The 23,660-nt window shown below is 38.8% G+C and overlaps 1 protein-coding gene across 1 annotated transcript in view; it reads left to right on the forward strand.

The window, feature by feature from the left end:
• EPHA3 (EPH receptor A3) overlaps positions 1 to 23,660 on the forward strand; it is a 230,743-nt gene that overhangs the window by 176,683 nt on the left and 30,400 nt on the right. Inside the window, exons 7-11 of the mRNA XM_075169368.1 lie at positions 4,428 to 4,590; positions 6,962 to 7,064; positions 7,528 to 7,595; positions 12,230 to 12,355; positions 18,757 to 18,942. Coding sequence (XP_075025469.1) covers positions 4,428 to 4,590; positions 6,962 to 7,064; positions 7,528 to 7,595; positions 12,230 to 12,355; positions 18,757 to 18,942 — 646 coding nt within the window. The remainder of the gene's footprint in view (positions 1 to 4,427; positions 4,591 to 6,961; positions 7,065 to 7,527; positions 7,596 to 12,229; positions 12,356 to 18,756; positions 18,943 to 23,660) is intronic.

Consider the following 23,660-nt stretch of genomic DNA (forward strand, 5'->3'; position numbering starts at 1 on the left):
ATCTATTGTCAGGAGGCTTTAATCCATTGCCCTTTTTAGGTCTGCAAATTGAAAAAGGTTGGAAACTACTACTCTGTACATGTTAAACTCACCTGAGGTCAGAGCAGCCCATGCTGGACTGTTACTCTTCATTTCTTCTCCAAACACCTTTGGAAGATGCTGCTTTTCAGTCTGAGATCTCTAAGCAGCCCCCCTTCCCTCCTCTTTTGAAAAGAGAGCTTTCTCTTTACACTGGTCCAGTCCGTTTGATTTTCTGCTTCAGAAATCATCTTGGTTGTGCTCATCAAAAAACCCACTGCTGTTAAGTGGCAACTGCTGGGAAATAAACCCTTCACTGTTAGCAATCTGGGTATTTCTCCTGACAGGTCATACCTGGTTGCTGGTAGATGATTTATGTTGAGCCGTTCTTTTCCTTCCTGCTTGTTTTTAATTGCCATACCTTTTGTAACCTCTTAGAAATTAATAAAATACAGCATTAATAGAGTAATACAGGTCAGCCCAATTCTGTCATACACCTTGTCCATGCAAATGTGGGTTTTTTACTTTGTTAGGTTGTTCTTAAATTTCAAAGAATACGTGATATTTATGGGCAACTGCATGTTACTGATATTCAGGATGTTAAAATAGATTTGGAATAAAAATAGAATGTCCTGTGTTTAAATTATGATATTGTGTAGTTTTTCTAATGCATTATTGGCATAAAGTATGTGGAAAATATTTATTTTCTGCAAGGGTAATTAACTAACCTGTTCAGGTTTTTTTCACCAGTGATTTCACTTGCATAACCAAGAGAGAATAGAGCTTTATGTGATGTTTCTAGAGAAATTAGGAGCTACAGTTTTGGGAAATTGTTTTAACTTTTTGGAATGAACCTATGGGGTTTTAATCCATAACATTACGAACTGAGAGTGACAGTTTTTCAGACTCACTGTTTGGAATAGAATTGTATTTTCTGTAAAAATCTGTAGGGCCTGGTTCTGAGGCCCCAGTCACTATTTATTCAAAATATTTAAAAGAAATAAAATCCTCTTTCAGAGGAATACTGTATGGAACTTCTAGGCATTTATTTTTTATGGTAGGGTGTAACATTTTATGTTAAGTTAATGGTACCAAATGACACCCCAGTTTAGTCCGTCCATGTAATGCTGTGCTGTATCAGCCGTCAAAGTGCACGTATAACAAAAGTCAGGTTTTTTTCTTACACAAGCAGATACTTTGTTTCCTCCTTGTCCTTGCTCACGTAATTATGTTCTCTGGAAGGAGTATCTTGTCATGCAAAAAAAACCCATCTCCTAAATACCACACATAAACTATTAATTGCTTCATTGAAGTATGCGGCTTACAATTATGATAACTAAATCTCACACACTTTATTAAGGTGAAGTCTGCTGCAAACAATAAGTGAAATTTAATTGTAGTCTCACATTACTAAAATAGATTTGCCATTGCCATCTTTGAAATTGTGTGCTCAGTAGACTGGTTAAAGCCAACAAATAAATAATGGTATCTAGTTTGTGCTCTTTCTGAGGCTGAAAAAGTAAATTATATGCAAGCAAATGCACTTGCTTTTAAACTCTTATTATTCTGGCTTTGAGGGTAGGTGGGCCACGTATACTTCATGAGCTTTGTAGGAACTGTCGTATCGACGAACAGTTCACGCCTGGCAATAAGGGGAAGCGGTATCGACACTGTGAGTTCCTCCCAAAGATGTGTAGTCTGGTTTTGGCCTCTCAAGTGTACGTGCAGCTGATGGAGAAAATGTTCTTCCTCATGTAATATAAACACTTACTGTGCTTATCTGAAAAAGGACATACCGTTCACTCTCACTAGTACTGCCACTATAAATGTTAAGTGTATCCAAAATATGTCTTTTGTAAAACATAGCTTAAAATTATAAAATGTCGTTTGCAAATGAGACACTAACAGTAGTGGGATTTGCTTCCCAGTAAAGATTGTGTCTGGTAAACTATGCAGAAATATTCAGGAAGAATATGCTTTGTGCATCCAAGTTCAAATTTATCATGAGAGTATTTGATTAAAGTTCTGCTTGGCAAAGACTGACTCTCCTTTTTGTATATTCCTTCTGCTTATGGCAGCTATAGTAGTGTATCTCTGAAGTTGTACTTCATCCCCAAGGAAGATAAACTTGGGCTTTTATGTGGTGTTTCCCTGATTTGATTACTAGTAACATAAAAAATGACTTACAAAATATGTGTGTAAAAAGCTTACCATAAACTAAGATACCATGATATCCTCCATACCATTGTTTTAAAAGTTTATTTTCCAAGTTCCATTGCGGATTATTAACAGACAGGACCATGACTGTATTTTCCCTTGCACATATGTATCTGCACAAGAAGGAAATGTTTGCATTTCATAAAAGCAGCCTGAAGTGAGATCAAAATGAATGTCCAGTCATAGCATACACAAAAGATTTTATGCTTTAAAGACAAGATTATTATGTCTTTGAAATTAAAATAGTTGCCTACATTCAACTGAATGGTGAGATAAGGAAAGCCTGCGAATTATAATACTGGGCCTTTGTTAGTTCAAAAATAAATAATTTTACACAAACCTGTTAGCTGCTTGGGATATCTTCCTGTACATTTTCTCCCCTGAATTTATAACAGAAAACTTTTTCAGAGATGTATTGGGGAGCTATGAGGAGGTCCAATGCTGGTTTCCTTTTTATTTTTAGTGTGCAAAGAAAGTGGGCCATGGTAAACGTTTTTATAGTCATTCTTTGAAGACTAGGTCCAGCTCATCCTATCTGAGGTTTTGATTCTGGATGGTAACTTATAGGCACTGGCTTAGCTGCTTTTTCTTCCCCCCCCCCCCGTGATTACTCATGTGCATGATGTTGAATATTACGTGGAGATTCTGGCAATTTCCCTAACTACAGTGAAAATGCTTCTGTTTCTCTCTATATCAAAGACTGCCAAGAACAGGGTAGTTAGGCTTCTGTAGCACCAAAGTGAACAGTTTCTGATGTCCACCTACTAACTTAGAATAAACCTAACCTTCTTACTCTAGACAGCACTGCAGAGCAAACATACTAAAACAACTCTAGTCACTTGAACTTTTCACGTGAAGGTGAGCTGGCTTTGACAATGAGTGCATGGAGTATTTTCCAACCTCTGTATTTGTGCATCGGCACTCTAGTGTTGTCAAAGTTAAAATGTCAGTACCTTGCAAGCTAATGCAATGCCATAAAACATAGTGGGAATTAGGTGAGATGATTGTTTGCATCCGACATGAACTTAACTCAGTTTCTACTTTCAACCATGCAAAACTCAATGGTTTTAGGTATTTCAGGGTGTTCAGAGTAAAAGGGCAGCATATGAAATCCTCACCATCTCCAGAATAAAAAAGTTCATGGTTGGGAACCTAAACAACCCAGATTCTCACAGTTCCCCACATGTGTGGCTGCTATCCAAAATTTTTTCTGAGGCAGTTCCAGCTGCCATTTTTAGGAAGCCAAAAATGCTCTTTTGGTACAGGATGGCTTAAGTAAAATAAGCAATACCTCAGGCTCCAAATGCATGCTTAAATTTTTAGACTGTGCTTACAGTGGGACTGAGACATACTTTTATCAGAATTAGCTTTTTACACAGTGTGAAGTGTATCCAAACTTACTAAATTACAAAATGGTCCATTTCTTATTTTACATAAAAAGTCATTATGTCAGAAATACGTGACTAGTAAGCAGAGTGTGGTTGTGAGCATGTCATCGTACTGGACACACACCTTGCCCTTTGGCAAAGAGCAGTAAGGAGCAAACACACGTTTCCTTTCTGGCTACTAAAGCCCAAGACTCATTCAGGAGCAAGGTCGGTGGGGTTTTGCCCAAATGAGGGTGGACACATCAATCTCATAGCTTTTATAGCATAATAGAAAACAAGTTATATTTGCCTGTTCGCAGAGCTGAGGCGAGGAGCCTGAGTGAGTTTCTCTTCTGACTGTTATAAAGGTAAACACTGTCTTGTAAAATGCGAGGCAGTAAAAACTGTATCCTGCAATAGCTCTGCAGGGTCCTAAAATGTCTAATTTGGCCTGCTACAAGTTCAGTGCAATAGGCAATCTGGTTTATGATTTTTTTAAATAACATTTTAATCTTCATTTTCTTGTTGTATTACAGACCATGGACAAAATGATGCAAAGCCATTTAATGAAATGTCATATACCCAGCATGTCTAGTATTTGATTTACAGCACAAGGCCATAGAAGCTCTAATGATGTAGATTTCCTGCTAATCAAAAGATTTTAGCTGATTGAAAATGAATGGCTGTACAAGCATTTGTCAGGCTATAAATATTCAAAAAATATGCCGGTGCTCTTCAGGTGATTTGTAGTAATTTTGTACCAACCACCTCTTGTTTCTGTTTTTTAGGGTGTGGTTTTAATCTGATAATTTCTCTTCCCAAAAGCAGGAACAAGAGACAAGCTATACTATTCTGAGAGCCAGGGGCACCAATGTTACCATCAGTGGCCTCAAACCTGACACCACCTACGTCTTCCAAATTCGAGCCCGAACTGCAGCTGGATATGGGACAAACAGCCGCAAGTTTGAATTTGAAACCAGTCCAGATTGTATGTATTTGTTCAAATGGTTTATACTGACATCCTGCCCAGTTTCTGACTGATTTGAATGGCTGCTTTCACTCCTTTTCTAGTTTAATAAATGCGACTCATAACTATTTATGATGTGTCTTTCTGGGTAGCGTTACTATATAACTTTATCATTAAACTTGAAACGTGCTATAAAGAGTATACCATGACTATCACAGGTGGTATTTTCTTCCATTCCCTACCTGACCTCTGCCTCGTGCCAGAATCGATACCTTGCTAGACCACGGCTCCTGCCAAGGGAGGAAGTTTGATAGAAAAACAGATTCACAGCCTCGTGCTGTTCCAAGTTTGTGGCCTGAACCCTATGGACTATAAACCCCTGCTCCTAGAGAATTAATGTTATATTGGTCCATTACTCCTGTGGGTCGGTGTGTAATTCTCCACGCCACTGCGGAGCATTGCTGCTGTCTCCTGCGTAGCTGTCATGGCCTTGAGATGGACCTAATAGGCACGGGCCGGGAAGGATGGTCATTCAGCTGAGTAGCTGGTCAGGGAGTTGGGCTGTTTGGGTCCCTTCTCCGCTCTGTCACTACATTTCTGGGTGGCCTTGGGGAAGTTATTTACTGCTCTGGCACTCCTTTTTCTTTTCTCTAATGCCTAGATAATAACATTATTTAACTGATGACCTTATAGGTATCCTTTACGAGTTCTGCTGTTATATCAGAAAGACTCTTACTAGAGCTCATAGTCTTAAATGTTACTTTCTCATCACTTGGTACTGTACAGTAAATCAGACCTTCTCTTTACTAGAACCTGAAAGTGGCTTAATGCATCAAAAAGTCAGCCTTTGCTTAGGTACCCAGTTACCGATGTAGACTGATGATGCATAATCAAAAACTGTTTGCTTTTAGAGGTCGGGCTTTCACAGAAGACTCATATCTGCTGTTCAGAGTTATAACACAACTAAGGACTATAATTCTGATACAAGTTCATAAGACTTATTCATGTACTCACGATAAGGCTTGAGAATCCATGGTGTAAGAAGCGCTCTGCTAAAAGCAACGAATTTTTAACCAAGAAGAGTAGCATCAAACCAAATGGTCTTTCACTTGGCATCCATGTATCTTTGAGATATGTTATGTATTTCATCCCCACTTCTTCCTCCCCATCTCATCTCTTATTCTGAAAAGCAAACAAGCTTCTTGTTTTAAAAAATACTTACAAATCGCTGTTATGGTGATATGCAGCTTTGGCTTACTGGATGAAACTGGAACTCGAGATAGGACAAACAAGTACAGCAAGGAGAAAAAATCAGTTGCAGTGATAACAAATTTCATATTTTAGAGGTTAATGAGTTTTCTCTGCAAAGTAATATTAAAAAAAATAAAGAAAAAAGTAGCTGTCCGAAAATGTGGAAGGTGACAGGAGACAGTGCAGATCTCAATAACGAGCGTACGAGTTACACAGGTAGACAACAAAACACATAACTTTGTTCCTATTGCCAAGTTATCATAACTACATGAGTGCGGTTGTAGGTCTGTGATAGGCAGAGGCTTCTTCCCAAGGGGAATGGTGTGACTCCAAGCAATCACGTACGCAGACGGTCTAATTTGTGGGGACCAGGAGTGCTAGCTTTCAGCTCAGTTTGGACAGCTAACTTGAAGCATAGCACTGAGGAGCCTAATTCTGCTATGCTCAGCGAGCTTCGAGAGGTGTCTGCTGAAGATTGTTCATAACAGCTAAGATCTAAAGGTGTCCTGTCATTGTATAGCTGTCTAGTGCACCAAAGCTCCATGCTTAGGGACCACAGGGAAGCATCCAACGTAAGACAGAAAATAGCCCTTCTTTTTCTTATAGGCATTGATTAACCATGGATAGTCCTTCTATCTGCTTTTGTGTGCCCTGGCTTTTCACAACCTTCATGGGGATACTCTCAAGCTTAACTGGGAATCTTAATTCATTAAGGCACTTTCCATCACACAGAAGTGAGAGTAAGGGTGATGATTATTGACTGGCTGGGATGTCTTGCCAAGGAAACATTGCTTACTGACCATGACAAAATATATGTATGTCATGGTATGTATGTTTGTTTGTATTTACGTATAAGTTTATATGTAAGTAACAGCAGTTACTACAATCAGCAAGAGTAAAAATCAACAGTAGCAGAAACAACTGTGGTAAATTGTCAAAGATGGCCTTGTTTCTTTTGTTTTCTTCCCTTGTATTTATTTGTCTGATGAAAAATTACATAATAGATTAAATATTTGGCAGGAGACCAAATGCTGTATAGCGATGACTTAATCTGTCTGTTCCCTATATGAGTGTCAATTGTCATGTAATCAATGTTATGTATGGGGGGGGTTATTTATATATTTTTGTGTTAACTTTCCAGCATTCTCCATTTCCAGTGAGAATAGCCAGGTCGTAATGATTGCCATTTCAGCGGCAGTAGCCATTATTCTCCTCACAGTTGTGGTGTACGTCTTGATTGGGAGGTTAGTTTATCGTCTGGTTTGTACGTTTACTCCCGCTTCCATTTCCTCGAGAGGCCTTGACGGGCATGGCAAATTGGGTGTCGTCAGGCAGTAGCGTGGCTGGTTTGCACCTTCTCCTTTGTCTGCTGCCCAGGAGCTCCAAATACTGCTTCATGCTCGGTAATGAGCCCGCTAACATTAGCAGCCCCAATCATGCAGCAGTTGTTAAAAAATGCTATAAACACATTCTTAGGCAATTGTAAAATTAAACTGTAGGGGTCAAAAACCAACAAATCCTCTCATTAGCCAATTTCCTCAAATTCCCTGAGAACATAACATGCCTCTATAGGGCACAGAGAATGTAAATATCATTAAACTTTCAAACAGGCATTTAATTGTGGAGGGAAAACATTTTATTCTGTTTCCACCTGCAGTTAACATATAAAATTCTCTATATTAATTTTTTTTTCTCTGTTGCTTGTAGATTCTGTGGATACAAGAAGTCTAAACATGGCACTGATGAGAAAAGACTACATTTTGGGAATGGCCATTGTAAGTTACTGAAGCCTTTTAATGCTTCCAGATCTGTTGAATTCATCCTCTAGATAACTGGTATTTTTCAATTTAAAAAAAAAAAGTTATTCCTCACTTAAACCAAGGTGAAATTGGGAAGAGAATTCTCTCTTCTCTTGTGGGTAAGGAGATTTTCCCCAAACAATTATTCTTTGTTTCAAATTTTTTCATCTGTGTTCAGGTTAGTAATGAGGAAAACATCATTGTCTATGTTCAAACAATGCATGTGGTTAGCAGTACGATATTGATTCTGTTGTGCCTTACTGAAAAGCAGAGTGTAACTTCAACCTCCTCATTATCAGCTGTGTAAAGTCTAAGAAATGACATTTTTTTCCCAAAGCAAAACATAAAATCAATTAAACCTATCTTGATGACTACTGAAAGGACTGTGCAAATTGCTTGCTTGATGAAGTTGGTCCACTAATAATTAAGTTTGGAATTATTCTAAGCATAGGCTGAAAAGTGATTTGGAGTAGTTTCTTAAATTAAGAAAACTACTAAACAAGTGTCTCGCAAATTAATGGGATTTTTTAATCCATTTTTACAAACATGTTTTGTTCAAGTCCTGATTTCCCACTTGCAAGAATGAATATGTCTGTGCTTTCTTTGGGTCTCATCCATGACTAAGAAGAGAGCCTTTCTATTGACTTATGTCGCCTTTGTATCACAAAAATTGTATATAGTTAAGGATGTGAGATTTTGCTCATCCTGAGGACTCTGGGCTACTTTTGAAACATGTTCAAAAGCCTATCTATTTCTGATGTTTGCGTACCTGTTTTTAATAAGGCTAAATGGGGCTTTATTCATGGCTACTCTGGGTCGTTTGGCTGTGCCCTTGAGAGGAACAGCATGGAGCAAGATCCCATCCAGGAGACGCTCAGGGAAAGAAGCGTTGATTTTCTGAGCCCAGGCACGTGTCCTGGCTACCAGGAAGAAGTAGCTTGCTATGGCCGTGGCTGGAGGGGAATGTCATCCTGCAGTATTTCAGCTCCTCTCTGATCCTGGATCCTCTCTGCAGTGTGCATAACCCAGCAGCACTTCTCCACAGCAGAGGAGCTGTGGATCGTGAAGACTAGATCACAGTCAAAGCTCAATCCATATACCCTCTTTAAAATAGAAATAAATTAGTTCTGGAGGGGAGAGGAAGGTGATAGTTTAACATTCCTGATCAGGAGTAGGGGGGGGATTCTTGGTTTTTTGTCACTGCATTTTGGACTTTTTTCATCCTTACAGGGCAAAGATAACATCCTTCATAAACACCAAGACTGGAAATTCCTGTTTTTCAGGAATTTCAGACAGAATTCTTCGTCTCTAAGGAGCATGTTTTTAATAAGAAGCAGTAGTTTGTCTTTAAAACTGTTTCAGTTCCAGATAAATATCCTGCTACACCACATAAACCATGCTGAACCGTGTAGTTCTATTGCTTAGCATGTTGTAAGGTTAATGTACGTGGGTTTTTTGCACACAACAGTGGCGCTGTACCAACTGCAAGAAAAGAACTGTTGGTACCATAATCAGATGCCTCCCCACCAAATATAATCGAATTAACATTTTAATGAGAGATTTACCTGCAGTAGTTGGAAATTAGAACTACTTCCTAATCCCCGTGACAATGGAGTAACTGTTCTCTGACTGTTCGTATTATTATTATTTTAAGTTTGGAGCCCCTCCTTATCTCCAGAGAGCCGTGAGCATGCATATCCACAGCACGTGTGCTCCTTCCCCTGCACTGTCAGGGGATACACAAGCTGTAACAGTGGGGTTGCTTCGTGCAGCCCAACAACCGCTAACCAACTGGTCTCAAAAAAATCTGTGCGGTTACATGTGGCCCATAGAATTAATGCTTCATCATCCAAACTTAATGAGGTTATAAAATAAAAGCAGCCAGTAAAATAAGTGTCACAGACAAATAACAGGTCAGAATTTGCTCTCCTTACTCCCACACAATGGAAAGTTGCAATCACTATTCTTAAACATGTCAGTGCTGTTAAATTCCTGTAGATTAAATTGCTTTTAATTTGGCTTTAGATATTTATGTACTGTTTTCTGAGTAGTGCCATGCTGATTCACTGTGTAGTAAGAACAGAGCCGATCATGGACCTGGTATTTCTGTTAGAAATCCTTGAAAATGATTTATTGATTTTGCAGATATTTATCTGTTAGGATTTGTATGTATGTATGTATGTGTGTGGCTGTTGAAACTTTATTCTACTAAATTACAGTCTTTCTCAAAGAATAAGAAAATTGCTCCTATGAACTAAAAAAGGATAAAGTAACTTCCATGGCTGTCGTAAACTTTCAGCATCTTAAATACAGCAGCTGGTTTATTTCAGTCAGTTTATTCTGAATTACTTTAAAAAAGGCTCCAGCCATGAACTATTCCCTGCAGCCTTATTACAAATCCTATAATATTACTTCAAAGGAGCAAAAATGTTTCACCTCCTCAGATCCTCTCCCTTTGCCTTCTTTGGCTAGGCCCTTTTTATTTTTTTGCTACCTTTAGGGCAATTCATGCTGTTAAAATGAAAATGTAAATTATTATGTTTGCACAGAATGAGCTGTAAAGTAGTACAGCTTAACACATGTGCATGTGTTTATTATCTGTTTTTCATGACAGAACCCAGTTACTATACAGGCTGCCCTTAATTATTGGTGTGAAGGGATTATTCTCCTTGCAGTCACCATCACCTGATCTTGGGAACCTCTGGGGTCAGCATTAAAAATCTGCAGCCAAAAACCCCATAGTGCAGAAGCTTTTAATTGTTGTTATTTTTATTGGGGGTATGAGGGAGCCTGTAATGTACATTCAGCATGGACGGAAAGGAGCATTTACAAGATTTTTAACCAACAGCAATATACAGCCAATTACTTTTTGTTTTACTTGCAAGTAATTCTGTAATCATCAGGCTCTTGAAGGAAACACAGTCGGCATTTAATGCCACGCACACGCAGCCCTTGTGTTAAGAGCGTGGCTCTTAGTTTGCATTGTTTTCGAGGCAATTAGCTTGGGAACTCAGTTTTATCATTTCTTTCTCAATTCTGAGGCCAATAAATCTCCATAAAATTGATTTTTTTTTTTTTTACATACACTTGGGATTGTTTGACGAAACAATGGTGTGCTCTAACTAATGGCCCAAAAGGTATTTTTTCCCGTCTGTGTAACCCCAGCAAAAAAGTTTTAACTATTCTAGCCGTCAACAAATTCAGTACTTGAAGGAGCCTTATAAGAAAGGTGGCGCAAACTTTTTAGCAGGGCCTGTTGTGACAGGACAAGGGGGAATGGTTTTAAACTGAAAGAGGGTAGATTTAGACCAGATATAAGGAAGAAATTTTTTACAATGAGGGTGGTGAAATACTGGAACAGGTTGCCCAGAGAGGTGGTGGATGCCCCATCCCTGGAAACATTCAAGGTCAGGCTGGACGGGGCTCTGAGCAACCTGATCTAGTGGAAGATGACCCTGCCCACGGCAGGGGAGTTGGACTAGATGACCTTTAAAGGTCCCTTCAACCCAAACCATCCTATGATGCTATGATTCTAAATTGATGCAGTATAATAATGCCAAGCTGGAAAGGATATTCCTGAGTGGGTTATGGCAGTGTTTGTAGGAGGAGTTAATATCTTTTACAGGACCAACTGTTACAGTTAGGAAAAGCTAGAATACGTGTCCAGGAATGCAGGTTTTGTGTCAGAAGCAGAAAACTTCAAGCTGGATGTAACAGTTATTTCACTTTTTGTTAACAAAGTATCTTTGTGTTCTAAAATGAATACAGAGGCAGGCACACAAGGTAGCAGGTACAAGTGCAAGCAGGGCCTTGAGCCAGGGAGGGGGTATGAGGCTATGCTTTGCCTTCAGCATCGCTGGAGAGAAAGGCTGGGAATGACAATATGTTCCTGCCACCCCCAGTCCTGCTGGAGGAAGAGCTGTGGAGAGCTTCAAACTGCCCTTAAAATCATTCAGTCGTTTGAACTAGCGCTTGCCCCAGGCAAACAGAGCAATCCCTGGCCAGGAAACTGGGGGTGGGGACAAAACGATAACATGGATGTTAGGGTAAGCGAGCACTAGAACCGAACTTCAATAAGAAGAACAACTGGCTGCCATCCACATATGTACTAGCAGAGGGACTGAGGCAGAGGTGCATTTGTTCATGTATAATTTTCTTTACTTACGCATCTTGTTGGAGGACTCAGAAAGAAAAAGTTTGAGTTAATGTGCTCTCCTTAATATATTCCTAAAAATTTTTCAGGTTGGCAGTGGCATCACCCATTTTGTTCCTTGCCTCCTTGTTGTTACCTTGAAAGGGACAATATAAGCCAGCATCTAAATGTAGCAAGCTGGGAGGGGTGGGTAGTATTTTAATACTTGAAAGCAGTTAAATATGGCAAGTGCAGATATATTTAAAATCGGTTTTCAGACTTCTGTGCAATAACTACATTAGTGTCTCTGGTTTCCCTCTATATTAAGATTCCTGAAGACCCATCAAAAGCAGTTTGATTTGAAGAAGCAGTATACCTTTTTCTTCTATTGATTTGATTTCTATTGTCTCATGAGCTTTCTTTAGAAGGATTAATTAAGTCTAAGTAACATTTTCTCTCTGAATTTGTTTTTACACAGTAAAACTCCCAGGCCTGAGAACTTACGTAGATCCGCATACTTATGAGGATCCCAATCAAGCTGTGCATGAATTTGCCAAGGAACTAGATGCTTCTAATATATCCATTGATAAAGTAGTTGGAGCAGGTAATGACCATCAGATATATCGAACTAAAGATAGCTTTTTGCTGTATATACTGGTTTACATCTTTGGGTTTATACTTGCATCTGGAAAGGAAACGTTCTAAAGTCTTCAAATGAGTAGGTCATATTTACAGCTGACCTTGGTGCATATGAAAAGATAAGGGTACACAGTTCTATTTTTTTTCCCCAAAGAAAGCAGATAGCAGGACAGTTTTTCAAAGGACACCCGTCAGCCCACATTTGAACTGTTGGGAGTGAAAAGAGAGTTCAGCCTCACTTCTATGTTTCTCTTTAAAAGTCTGCCAGCACAGAAAATGGTATCAACTGTGAAGATGTTTTCTTTTTTTCCCTTAAAAGGACTGTTGACTATTATGCCTTGAGTGAAACCACAAACTCATTTCATACCAGTCACCATGCATCCATCAGACTGCAATGACCTTTGGTCATTGGATTGATTTTGGTCACTGCTTTGGATTTGAATTATCGATTTAGGAGGAAAGGGTTGTCTGTCTAATAACTGATTGTCTGAGCCATACAGACGCCATAGATTGTTGGGTTTACAGAAAACAAACTGTCGAAATGAGCAGATTTTGTAGCAGAGGGGCCAGATTACAGAAAGTCTCGTCACACTGCGTTGTCCATCTTGCAATGCAGCATGTAGTTCCTGATAGGATGTGTGCTTGCTCCTTGAAGTGAAGTGGCAGATTGTCTCATCGAGTCAGAAGATCATGAAGTGTTAGTTTTCCTGCCAAATCAAAGCATTTGTGAGAAGTACTATTGATTTTTAATCTATTGAAAATTACTAGTTCTTTTATTATTGATTTTTTGCTTCTGTCTAAATTTACTATTTGAATTAAAAACATGAGAAGTGAGAGAGACAGACTCTTAGTGCACAGCAAAAGATTTTCATTTGGAAAAAAACGTAGAACCAAACTACTGTACTCAGCGCATCTCCTGAATCTCCCAGTGAAAAGAAACAGCATCCATCCTCTCTTACTGCAGCTACTCAACTGCTTGTATGAAGTTAGGTTATCTTCTGCAAAGATAGAATTTTTGTTCCTTGCTGGTTTTAATTTTGCCCCACAAGAGTGCACTGTTCTCCATTATCTTCAGTCAAGGCAGCAAAGCTCTGCTTACTGCACTTAATAGAAAATTAATATGGAGATATAGAAGGGGGTTACTGAAAAGCTAAGTCCAAGAGCAGTATGTTTCCTTATAAGACTTTCAGGAGCCTTCGTTCACAAATGTAAGCTTTCTAAACTTGGGCTGTATGCAGTATATGAATCTAGAAAACAAATTAATAAGAATCAATGATATGTCATATTTTATAGCTCATTGTTCTGACCTATTTTTAATCTGAATGCACATGAGAATGAGAGGTAAACCAAAATTTGCCAAATATGGCCTCTGAAAATGGAGGAAGAGTTTTCTGAGAGGCTTCAAGGGATATGTCCTAAACAAGTTCGGTGTTTAAAAAATAAGTCCCTTTCCTCCACCCCACTTCAGTGAAAGTGACAGTAGGTTCCTGCAGGTCCTCTGCATTGAAGCTCGGACTGAAGATATAATAAAGCCATTTGTTGGAGACCATGACTCAGATTCGTGTCGCCTAAGCTACATATGGCATTACAGTTAGCATTTCCTATTAGCAGTTGCCAGAGATGCCAACAGGAAGAGCCAGGCAGGGAAGAACAGATGAAAATCAGGCTACAGAGTGCTGGGAGCTTCCAAAATGCATTCGTAGCATCACTTTACGCTGCTGTCACGTTCAGCATGTGGTAGCTTTTGCATTCGGAGCGAGGGCCTCCAAGGCAGCTTCTGCAGGAACACTTCTTTCCTCCCCAAAAGCAGAAAGGCATTTCCTGTCTCTTACTTGAGTCAATGACTTATTTGAGTGAACCACTGGTCTTTTCCTGCCCTTCTTCTTTACAAATGCAAGTGTGAATAAAATTATAAAAAGACAGTGATTTGAGAAGAAGGGATTCATTTAACTGCATTGAAGTGTGACGTAAGTAATGAGACCTTCAAGTCAGGCAAGTAATCCTGATATTCTGAGGTACTTTTCCAAGTAGTTTTTCACAGCTTTAGCCAGAAGTCTCTGAGAATAGAGAGCAGCCTGCATAACTTTGAAAACATACCCAAATGCAATAAGGAAATACTCTTGTCCAAAAGAACCTCAAGAAAAACACTAGGGATTTTGGTGGGAGGCTAAGCATAAGAAAATTGAGGTCAGGAGCCACTTTTTCAGATTATTCTTTATAGTAATTCTTTCTTTTAAAACAACTCACTTGTTTTTATGGATCCAGTTCAGCAAACCACTTAAGAAGTCTAAATCCAATTGGATAGCAAGAGAATACTACAGAAAGTACTTTCTTGATTTGGGATAGATTTAAGTATCTGCTTTGCTGAACGTGAAAGCAAGCATTTGCTTTTCTTTCAAAGTTTAAACATACTTGTAGCATAATATCTTGATCAAAGTATTTCTACAGTTTAGGGGCTACCTGTCCATGAACATATTGTAAAGGTTTGCAGTATCTCTTGGGCTTGTAGAGGGCTTGTAGAGGGCTTGTAGAACATTGCTGAGGTTCACGAGGTTTGTGAAACATTCAGCTTAGGTGCCTCTCCAACTTCAAGGGAGTTCTGTGCACAGCAGTACAATCATGATTTAAAACACAGCAAAGTAAAGGGAGTAGCTAATTTCACAGTCATCTTTTACTTGTCCCCTGGGTCTAAATGCACAGCAAATGCCATTCACTGATGCACTAAGTAGCCTATTTAAAAAGAAATTAAGATCTCCTGAAGAGAGATCTTTATATCATGAACAGCCCTCCTAATAATTATCTATTTGCTTTCCACGTGTAAGTAGACATATCAGTCTGCAGGGCAGGTTGTACAATGTTTATGTGTGTAGCATAATTAAAAATACACACTTCAGAAAGGCTTTAGATGAAAAGCCATCAACCTCATCTCTTAAAATCAGTGCCAGGTTTTCCACTTTCCAGCTCGAACACAAGTCCTTATTCCTCCTAAACAACATCTGATGAGATCCAGACCATTTCTTACTGGGACCATAAAATAATGATTTGCAGGAAAAAGATGTAGTGTAACTGCATGTCACTATGGGTGTTGACCAGATAGACTTATGTAGCATCCATACTGCCCTGTATATGAAAGAACCCAGGGTTAACATAGTTGGGCTGCCCACTGAGCTTTTTCCAGAAAAATCATTTTCCAAGAAAGTAAACCCATTTTATATTCACAGACAGCAGTAAGCTCCATTGCTATGAAGGGTCCAACATTTAGTCTCTTGCAGCATCCACTGGCCTCGAGGCACTTGGGTGATTAATTGGATTCCACGAGTTCTAAATTGTGCAGCCATGGCTAAACGGGTCTGTGTTGATGGACATGAGCTGTAACCTTTTCCTTCCCAAAAGTCAAACAAATATCAGATACACGATTCCGGTCAGAAATGAAGGGTTGATTGCTGGACTGCTTGCTGAAATCATAGCTATAGTCTCTATTGATAGTAACTGAACAATAGTTTTAAGAGGTTAGCTTGTTATAGCTTTTTGGACCATTAAAACATAGAGAAAAGGGAATACAAAGCTGGACATTACAAGATTTATTTCAAGCACTTTTTTCCCTTCCTTCTGTACATCCTTCAAGGTGTGCTTTGGTCTTCCCCTTTGTGGTGCTCTGACAGTATTGAGCTGGGGTTAGTAGTTGAACGGAAGCAGTGTTTGCTCTTGATAAAGCATACTAGTCACTTTGGCCTGCAGAGGTTGGATATTTTTAATTAAGAAGTCTGAACAGAACTCAACACCCATTAGTTACTAGTAATAGGTTTTACAATTCATTTTCTGAGCTGCTGCCTGTCTTGGCAGTCTGAAATACAAATAATGTTAGAAACAATGGATGTAATGTAAGTGCTATTTTAGTAGTATATATGTATATAAAGTTATACCCTGGTTTTAATTTTTTTTGGTTATTACATTAATAGCACAGTACCGTGCCTAGAAGATGAAGCAGCTCAGCAGGTTGTGATAAGATATGGTGACACTCACTTCTATGTTGTTGACTCAAATCTAGCCTGGATTAGCAACAGAGAAAGCTCATTGCCCTATGACACATTTGTTCCGTTTTTTTGGTTAAATTGGCTGTCTAACAGAGAAACCTTAAAAAATAAAGCTGCAAGGTGACCTCAAGAGGTCATTAAGTCCACACCCTTGCCCAAAACAGAACTTGTTAGGTACCATTTTTGACAGATGTTTTTCTTTACAATCTCCAAGATAAAAGAGTTTATCGTCTCCCTAAAATATCTTTTGTACTGTCCAAGTATCCTTACTGTTAGAATTTTTTTCCTGATCTAACTGACCTTTATTGTAATTTGAAACTATTCTTTGGTTTGCCTCTTGGCAAAAGGACTTGGTGTCCATCTTATTTATAACCATAATTTTGATAAACCAAAAATATTGTCATGTCTCTTCTCATTCTTTGTTATGTATAAATAACACCAATTCCTTGAGCTTTGAACGTGAACACACAGCCCAGACTTTTAAGATCCTGGTCATTGTTATTACTCCCTTTATCATTCCTGAATTGCAGTGCCACAAATGCGACATGGACTCTAATGCCAGCCATATTGGTGGCAAATTGATGAAAGAATAATTCCAATTTGCAGATAAATGGGCTGAATGTAACATCTAAAATGTATCCCATGTGGTATCACGTCTGAAGTCAATGGTGAAGGGCTGGCTACCTATTACACATTCTGAGCATTAAATCTATGAAGAGCAACATGATTTCAATTTGCCTATTATTTCTGTCAGTTTTGGTCATTTTTAGTTTTCACAAATGTTGCTTAAGGTAAACAATCAGCTGCAGAGATAAAGAAAGCATCATTGTGGGCAAATGAGCTCCAAGAGCCTTTGCTCTTTAGAGGCATAGTAATGCTATTGCATTTAGGATTATTACACATTAAGTTGGGAAAAGCTCATATGTAAGCAGTATAATCACTCTTTCCATGATGTTTCAGTCACAAATAAAAACAAAATTCCCAGTTTGCATAAAAATGATGCCAGCTAGATTTAGATTTATAGGGCTTGTTTGTTTCCAAGTCAAACTTTCTGTACAAGGCCACTTGACAAAATACGGCATATGAGGGGCTATTTATATTTAGATCGCATGTATTTTGACAAAAGAACCTGAATAGGCATGTATTGTTGGAAAATGAGTGTTAAAGCCCTCCAGCAACATCCTCTAGTTTCTTGAAAGAAAAAAAACGCAAAACACAACACCTTTCTTTTCTTCTCTGTTCAGTAAAGTGTTTTCCTTGTCTTTAAATATAAATAAACATGTAGGACAATTCTTGCCATCATATTTCTTGTATATTTTATCCATTGTCTGGTTTTATTGTATTTTTCATTATTTCAATTATTTTAACGTTAAGACAAGGAGACAATAAGTTGCTACTGTAATTTTTACTGGGATGTTCTGTGTGCAGTTTATTGTGTCATATGAAATCTAAGATTGTTGGATAATTGGAAATCAAAAGTCAGTTGCTGCTCAAATGTTTTTTAAGATACTGAAACTTCCTTATATGGTTTATGTAACCGTTAGTTAAATACAGACATTTTCAAGTGAGATGTGTTCTTCCAGCAATTTGTCAACATATTTAATACTTGCTTATTTGAATGCTAAGATAATTTTCCCTCTGCACTCTTCTTGGATGTTACATAGCAAAGGATAAACCACATTGTATAAAAGTAAACATCCAGTGATACCTGCCATTTTCTATTTAGGGATCTCACACAATATACAAGTGGGCACGATACTCATGGTGGACTATCAGGTCCCATAGTGACAGTATATATTTGCGTGATTCGATCCCTCTGAATAATGATAGAACAAAGATAATCTGTATGGATTCCTTTTTTCTTTGCAGCTGTGTACATAAATTCGTTTGTTATGAATTATCTTGCTACTTTAATTGAAATAAGTAAAATAACTGGGTACTGTACTGTTTTTGGTAGAAATGAGCAGTCTAATATTCACAAGGATGCATGACTATTCTGATACTTCTGCATTAATCAGATAGCCCTCCTACTATTGTCTCAAAGTGCATCAACTGAAACAAAAAGGGAATTTTCTGGTGACGTTTATGCATTCCTCTGCTCTGCAGTCATCTGGATATGCAGTGTAAATAAGTGACATTGTCCAGTTTGACAGCTGGAGAACCCAAGCATGGAAATGTTAAGTGGTTGTCCAAAGGCCTCCTTTGGAGCTCCGGTCTGTGGCCCACCAGTAAACATCACACTTCAGGGACTTTTGCTGAACGCTAAGTCTTCTTTCTTAAATCCCCATGAAATAACTACATTTCGTCTTTTGTCATTTTTCCACTTTTTTAGGGGAATTTGGAGAAGTGTGCAGTGGGCGCCTAAAGCTGCCTTCTAAAAAGGAAATTTCAGTGGCTATCAAAACCCTGAAAGTTGGCTACACAGAAAAACAGAGAAGGGACTTCCTGGGAGAAGCAAGCATCATGGGACAGTTTGACCACCCTAATATCATTCGATTAGAGGGAGTCGTCACTAAAAGTAAGATATGACAGGGGCATCTGTTTTGCATGGGAAGTGTCACTGGACATCCCTTCCACCCTAAATTATTCTGTGACTCTCTGAACTTTCAAGAAAGAGCAAAAGCAAATAAAAAACTGAATCATCCATGTTTATGCTCTGCAAACCCTTCCAGAAATGTTTATGTTATAACCCTGTTAATATGTACCAAATATCCTTCAAAAGAGATAACAGCAGAAACACATACCTTGGCTTTTGCAATGTATATTGTATTTCCTCAAAAGCAGGAAAAAAATTACCCGTGTGCAAGCACCAGCTGAACCCACGCTGGTGGATCCAAGAAGAATGGTGTCGGAGGCAATTGCCCGCAGTGCAGCTGCAGGAGCTTCACTGTCCTGCTGCTCTCAGGCTGCAGAGAACTTAAAAACAGTACCCCGGGTTAATGAGATGGGAAAAATTGGGAAATAAAAGTGATCTGCTTGAAAAAAATATAGAGAACTTGGAGAAAAAGGAGCATTTCTGAAGAACAGTGCAACTCAGTAATAAACTGGCAGCTTTAATAAACTCCAGAGCTACAAATTGCTACAAAGTGGCCAAGAGGCACTTGCTGATAATCTGCTAGGAGTCGTGGAGTCTGATGTCCTAAGGTTTCCTAATTGCACTGAAGCAGTATGTTCTGCTTCCAACTAAATCGTTAGAGTTTATCATTAGCACAAATTAATGAACAGCATACCTGGCTACAGCAACTTATAGTATTGTATTAATAAATAAGTCTGAACTTTTTCCTACATGGTTTTCATGCAGGGAAAATACTCCATGTGGTATTCAGTATGTACCAGTATGGGGTATTTTAAAGATCCTGATCCTCTAGAATTCACACCTCTCAAAAAAAAATCTCAAAAAAACAAATCTACTTACTATTATCTAAGCTGTTAGTAGTAAAATTGATTTTATTTCTTTGATAATATTTATATTTTTACTAATAGACATTTTCTAAATCTGCCTTTGGGTGTTTTTGTTGTGCGTTTGGTTTTGGTTTTATTTAAAGCACGTTTTTGTCTATGTTTATGACAACAAATCACCTTCTTGTTTTGAGACAAAAATATAACTGAAAACTCCCTCCACGCTCAGTACCTTCCTGGAAAAGTAACATATTTGAAGAACCCTCCCCAGCTCCACTTTCGTTAAGATAACAGCAAGTTGTAGCAGGCATTCCTGAGCGGTGGTGTTGGTCTTAGAGCTCCTACCCAGCTTCCCACGGCAGCCATGGTAGCCTCCTTGAAGCCGCTCAGATCCTGTGTGCTCTTCCCCTTATGAGCAGCTGGTGGGATCTGGTGCTGCTGATGCTGCCTCATTTAGGCAAGTCTGGCTCTCGTTGCTTGTGCTGCTGATCGTCCCCTACCTTGAGGTGGAAAGAGAGAAATAGTTAGTAGTAGGAAAGAGAGGCTGCATGAAGTACCAAAACTGGCTTGTTCTGTGAGACGTAAATTCAGAGACTTTCTAAATTTCCATTGCAGCGTAAGGTGATAAATTTAATGACCAAAGTCCTGCAGTAGTTATTAGGTGGGAGATCAGGAAGATTTTATATGAGCTATTCTTAAAAAAAAAAAATTCACGAACGATCTGAGATTTTTCAGGGGAGTGGAAAAAATCCGTAGGATATTTCCTAGTTCGTCCTAGAGGACCCTGCTGGCAAAGCAGCTCCTTGGCATTTCAGTGAACTGCTTGGAATGTGCGGAGGACATTTCCAGTTTAACTGGGTAGAAGTATACCGAATACTTTGTTGTTAAGTAGATTATTTTATTGGTTTTAAGGAATTTTGTTTTTAAAATTGCATGATTCAAGGTTTCACAAACATAGGCAGGCATGAGAGAATTTCATAGTTTACTGCAACAAATTATATGAAATAGAAACCCCACAAGAATGTGTCTAAAAGTAACTAGTGAAAGGTATGTAAACCCCTATATGTTATGAAGAAACACAGTTGCAATAATAATGCTTTCTCTAGGTGTGATTCATGAAAGTCTATTTTGATGATTTAAATAACAAAGACGTTATTCTTCAGCTTAGGTCTCACAGTCTCATTAGGATAGGACTGCCAGATCTGCCTGTGTAAATCCAAGTTATCTCCTGCCTTTCAATGACATGCACAGTCGGAATAACATTTGCAGTCCCAAAATTACTTGAAACACTAGCATCAGCCTGTACACAGCTGAGCTGAAATCTATTTTGTAACATTTTGTATTTCTGTGGCACTTGAGAAAATAATTTAATTGCTGTGCATGCAGGAATTTGTGCATTGCTTTTGAATGTGCATTACTAATTCTATCTGTATTCTGTATAAGCGACTATTAGTAAGTTTGCTACTCAGCTGTATTCATAACAGACTGCTGTCTGTTTCGGGGGGGTTGGGAGTGCCAGCCGCCTATCACATTTAAGTATGAGAGAGCAAGCTCTGAATATTCCCAGCTGAAGTCAATAAAAGCTTCAGGGATACAACACCCTCTCCAGATAGCTTGAATACAGGAGTTGAGAAAACTGCTCTGGAACTATTTATATCTGTTTTACTGGGTAAAATTATATGGCATAAATGCAAGTAAAGATAATCTATTTTCTTTAATATTCTGTAGAGTGATAGAAGGACAAGAAGGTTGTGGGGTTTGGTTTTTTTAAAACAAACCAATATACTGTAATAACAAATTAGCAAGTGTTCATATTTTTTTAATGATAGCTATTAAATCAGTCTCAAAAGCATTAGTTTACGTACAGCCAGTAGAGAGCCTGTGGAGTATTTGCTGGATCACTCTCAGTACAGGTAATGCATGGTAAACAGGCAATATGACCTTTTCTTCATTAACCAAATTCTTTTTGACTAGCTTTTCATACTAAGCAGATCTTCTGAAGCAATTCCTAATAACTGCAGTTGTCGTGATCCCTATAACAGGACCGTTTGGTATGAGAAGTTCTCAAGCGGGGACGGCTGTGGGTTGCCGGTGGGACAACCCAGCGGCAGTATGAAGGAGGTGCACCCACCAGATAAGACTTCAGTCCTTTGCTTCAGTGCAGAGCTGTTCCCCTGCTTCGCATCGACTTCTGTTCTGCGTTGTCCTGCTACACCGGTCTCCTGGGCGCGCTGTAGGCAGTAGTCTTAATAACCAGCACAGATGTTCTGCTTAGTTTACTAATAATTTGCAGCAATTTGTAGCCTGTTAGTATAATAAATTTCTTCAACACTGTTGACACAAGTTGTTATCATGTATAAACGGCTGTGCTTTGATAAATGAACGCTGAATGTTCTTTTAAAAGTGCGCCATGTTGCTTCAGAGCATATGCTTCTTATTATGGACAAGTTTCCAACGGAACGAGGGTGAAACCCTGCACTTGGGGCTTTCTGAGGATGGGTGAGCAAGGCAGGAAGATGCTGTCTTAATAATTTGAGAGACGTAGCTTCTTACTCTAATTTCAGTCTTCTGATGTGTCAGAAAATTGACTGGGTTTATACAGAAACCAGGCAACTGTCTCCTGGTTTCAAAGTACATGAATTTATCACAGAAAGTTTTGGATAGCCTCGTCGGTGCACTGCCCTTTACTTGAAAGATCCAGCAGCGTTTTCTGTGCGTTACCAGAAATGCTTTTGGATTAATGTTACACACAGAGTCTAAGTTAGGTACTTTTCCTTGCACTGCATATTTCTTGCTAACAAGATTAAACAACAGATTTTTTTTTGAGATTTTACATTGTTAGGTCTTTTATCTGTACCATATCCTATATAATTCAAGATTAATGTTTTGGATAAAGAGTTTGTTCCTACCAGTTAATGAGTGACAGAGTCGATTACCCGTTAGTGTGACTCCCACGGTATAACACATCCTTTGCACAGCAGAAAGAAGATATTTTAACCCATTAATCCATGCAAAGAGGACAAAGGATTTTCTTCTCATTACATTAAACTCATTCTTTGAGATTAATATCTCTCTTCTAAGAATTTCTATTTGGTAGAAGTTGTATTTTCTGAAAAAAAAACCAAACAAAAAAGGAGTTGTTGCCATTTACTTTCCTTTTTTAATGGCTTTCTTGCTTTTAATTGTACTGGGTACCTCTTTCAAGCCTCATGCTGTTCAATTTTAAAAGCTAAAATATCACCATGCCTGCTATACGATATGCAGGCCTTTGTCATGCTTTTATGGTCAGATGCCTTCCTGTATTATATGTGAAATAATAATTCATCTCCTTAAATAACTTCATGCTCTTACCCACCTTTCTCTCTACCAGAAAGAGAAAATAAACAAAGCTTTAGAAAATACTATGAAATAATAAAATCCATATGACGGTAAAATATTAGCAGGGCAATGACCTTTGTCTGGAAACTTCACCGTAATCACATTAATTTTTGTGTTCATTTCTCTCCAACATGTTAGAGTTGCATATAAAATTTTGGTTATGTTACAAAATACCTTAGGGTAGAAAGAATGGTCTCACAAACTGATCTGAATCTGCATGGACAAGTTTTGGAAAATAGTAGAGGCTTTTCAAGGATGCAGGGCTGTTTCTTTAGAGCATGCCGCTGCCCCGTGGATGCGGCGTGGTCGGCCCCCAGCTCAGTTGTGCTTGGCGGGAGGGGAGGGGAGGTTCGTGTTGTCAGGGATCCTGCTGCAGAGGGAGGCACGGCTGCCTGGAAAGAGGGCTAACCCCCAGCAGTGGGAGGTGGCTGTGTTACAGCTCTGCTTTTCTTTCCAATG

Source organism: Calonectris borealis, chromosome 1 (genome assembly GCF_964195595.1).
Source record: "Calonectris borealis chromosome 1, bCalBor7.hap1.2, whole genome shotgun sequence".
NCBI lineage: Eukaryota > Metazoa > Chordata > Aves > Procellariiformes > Procellariidae > Calonectris > Calonectris borealis.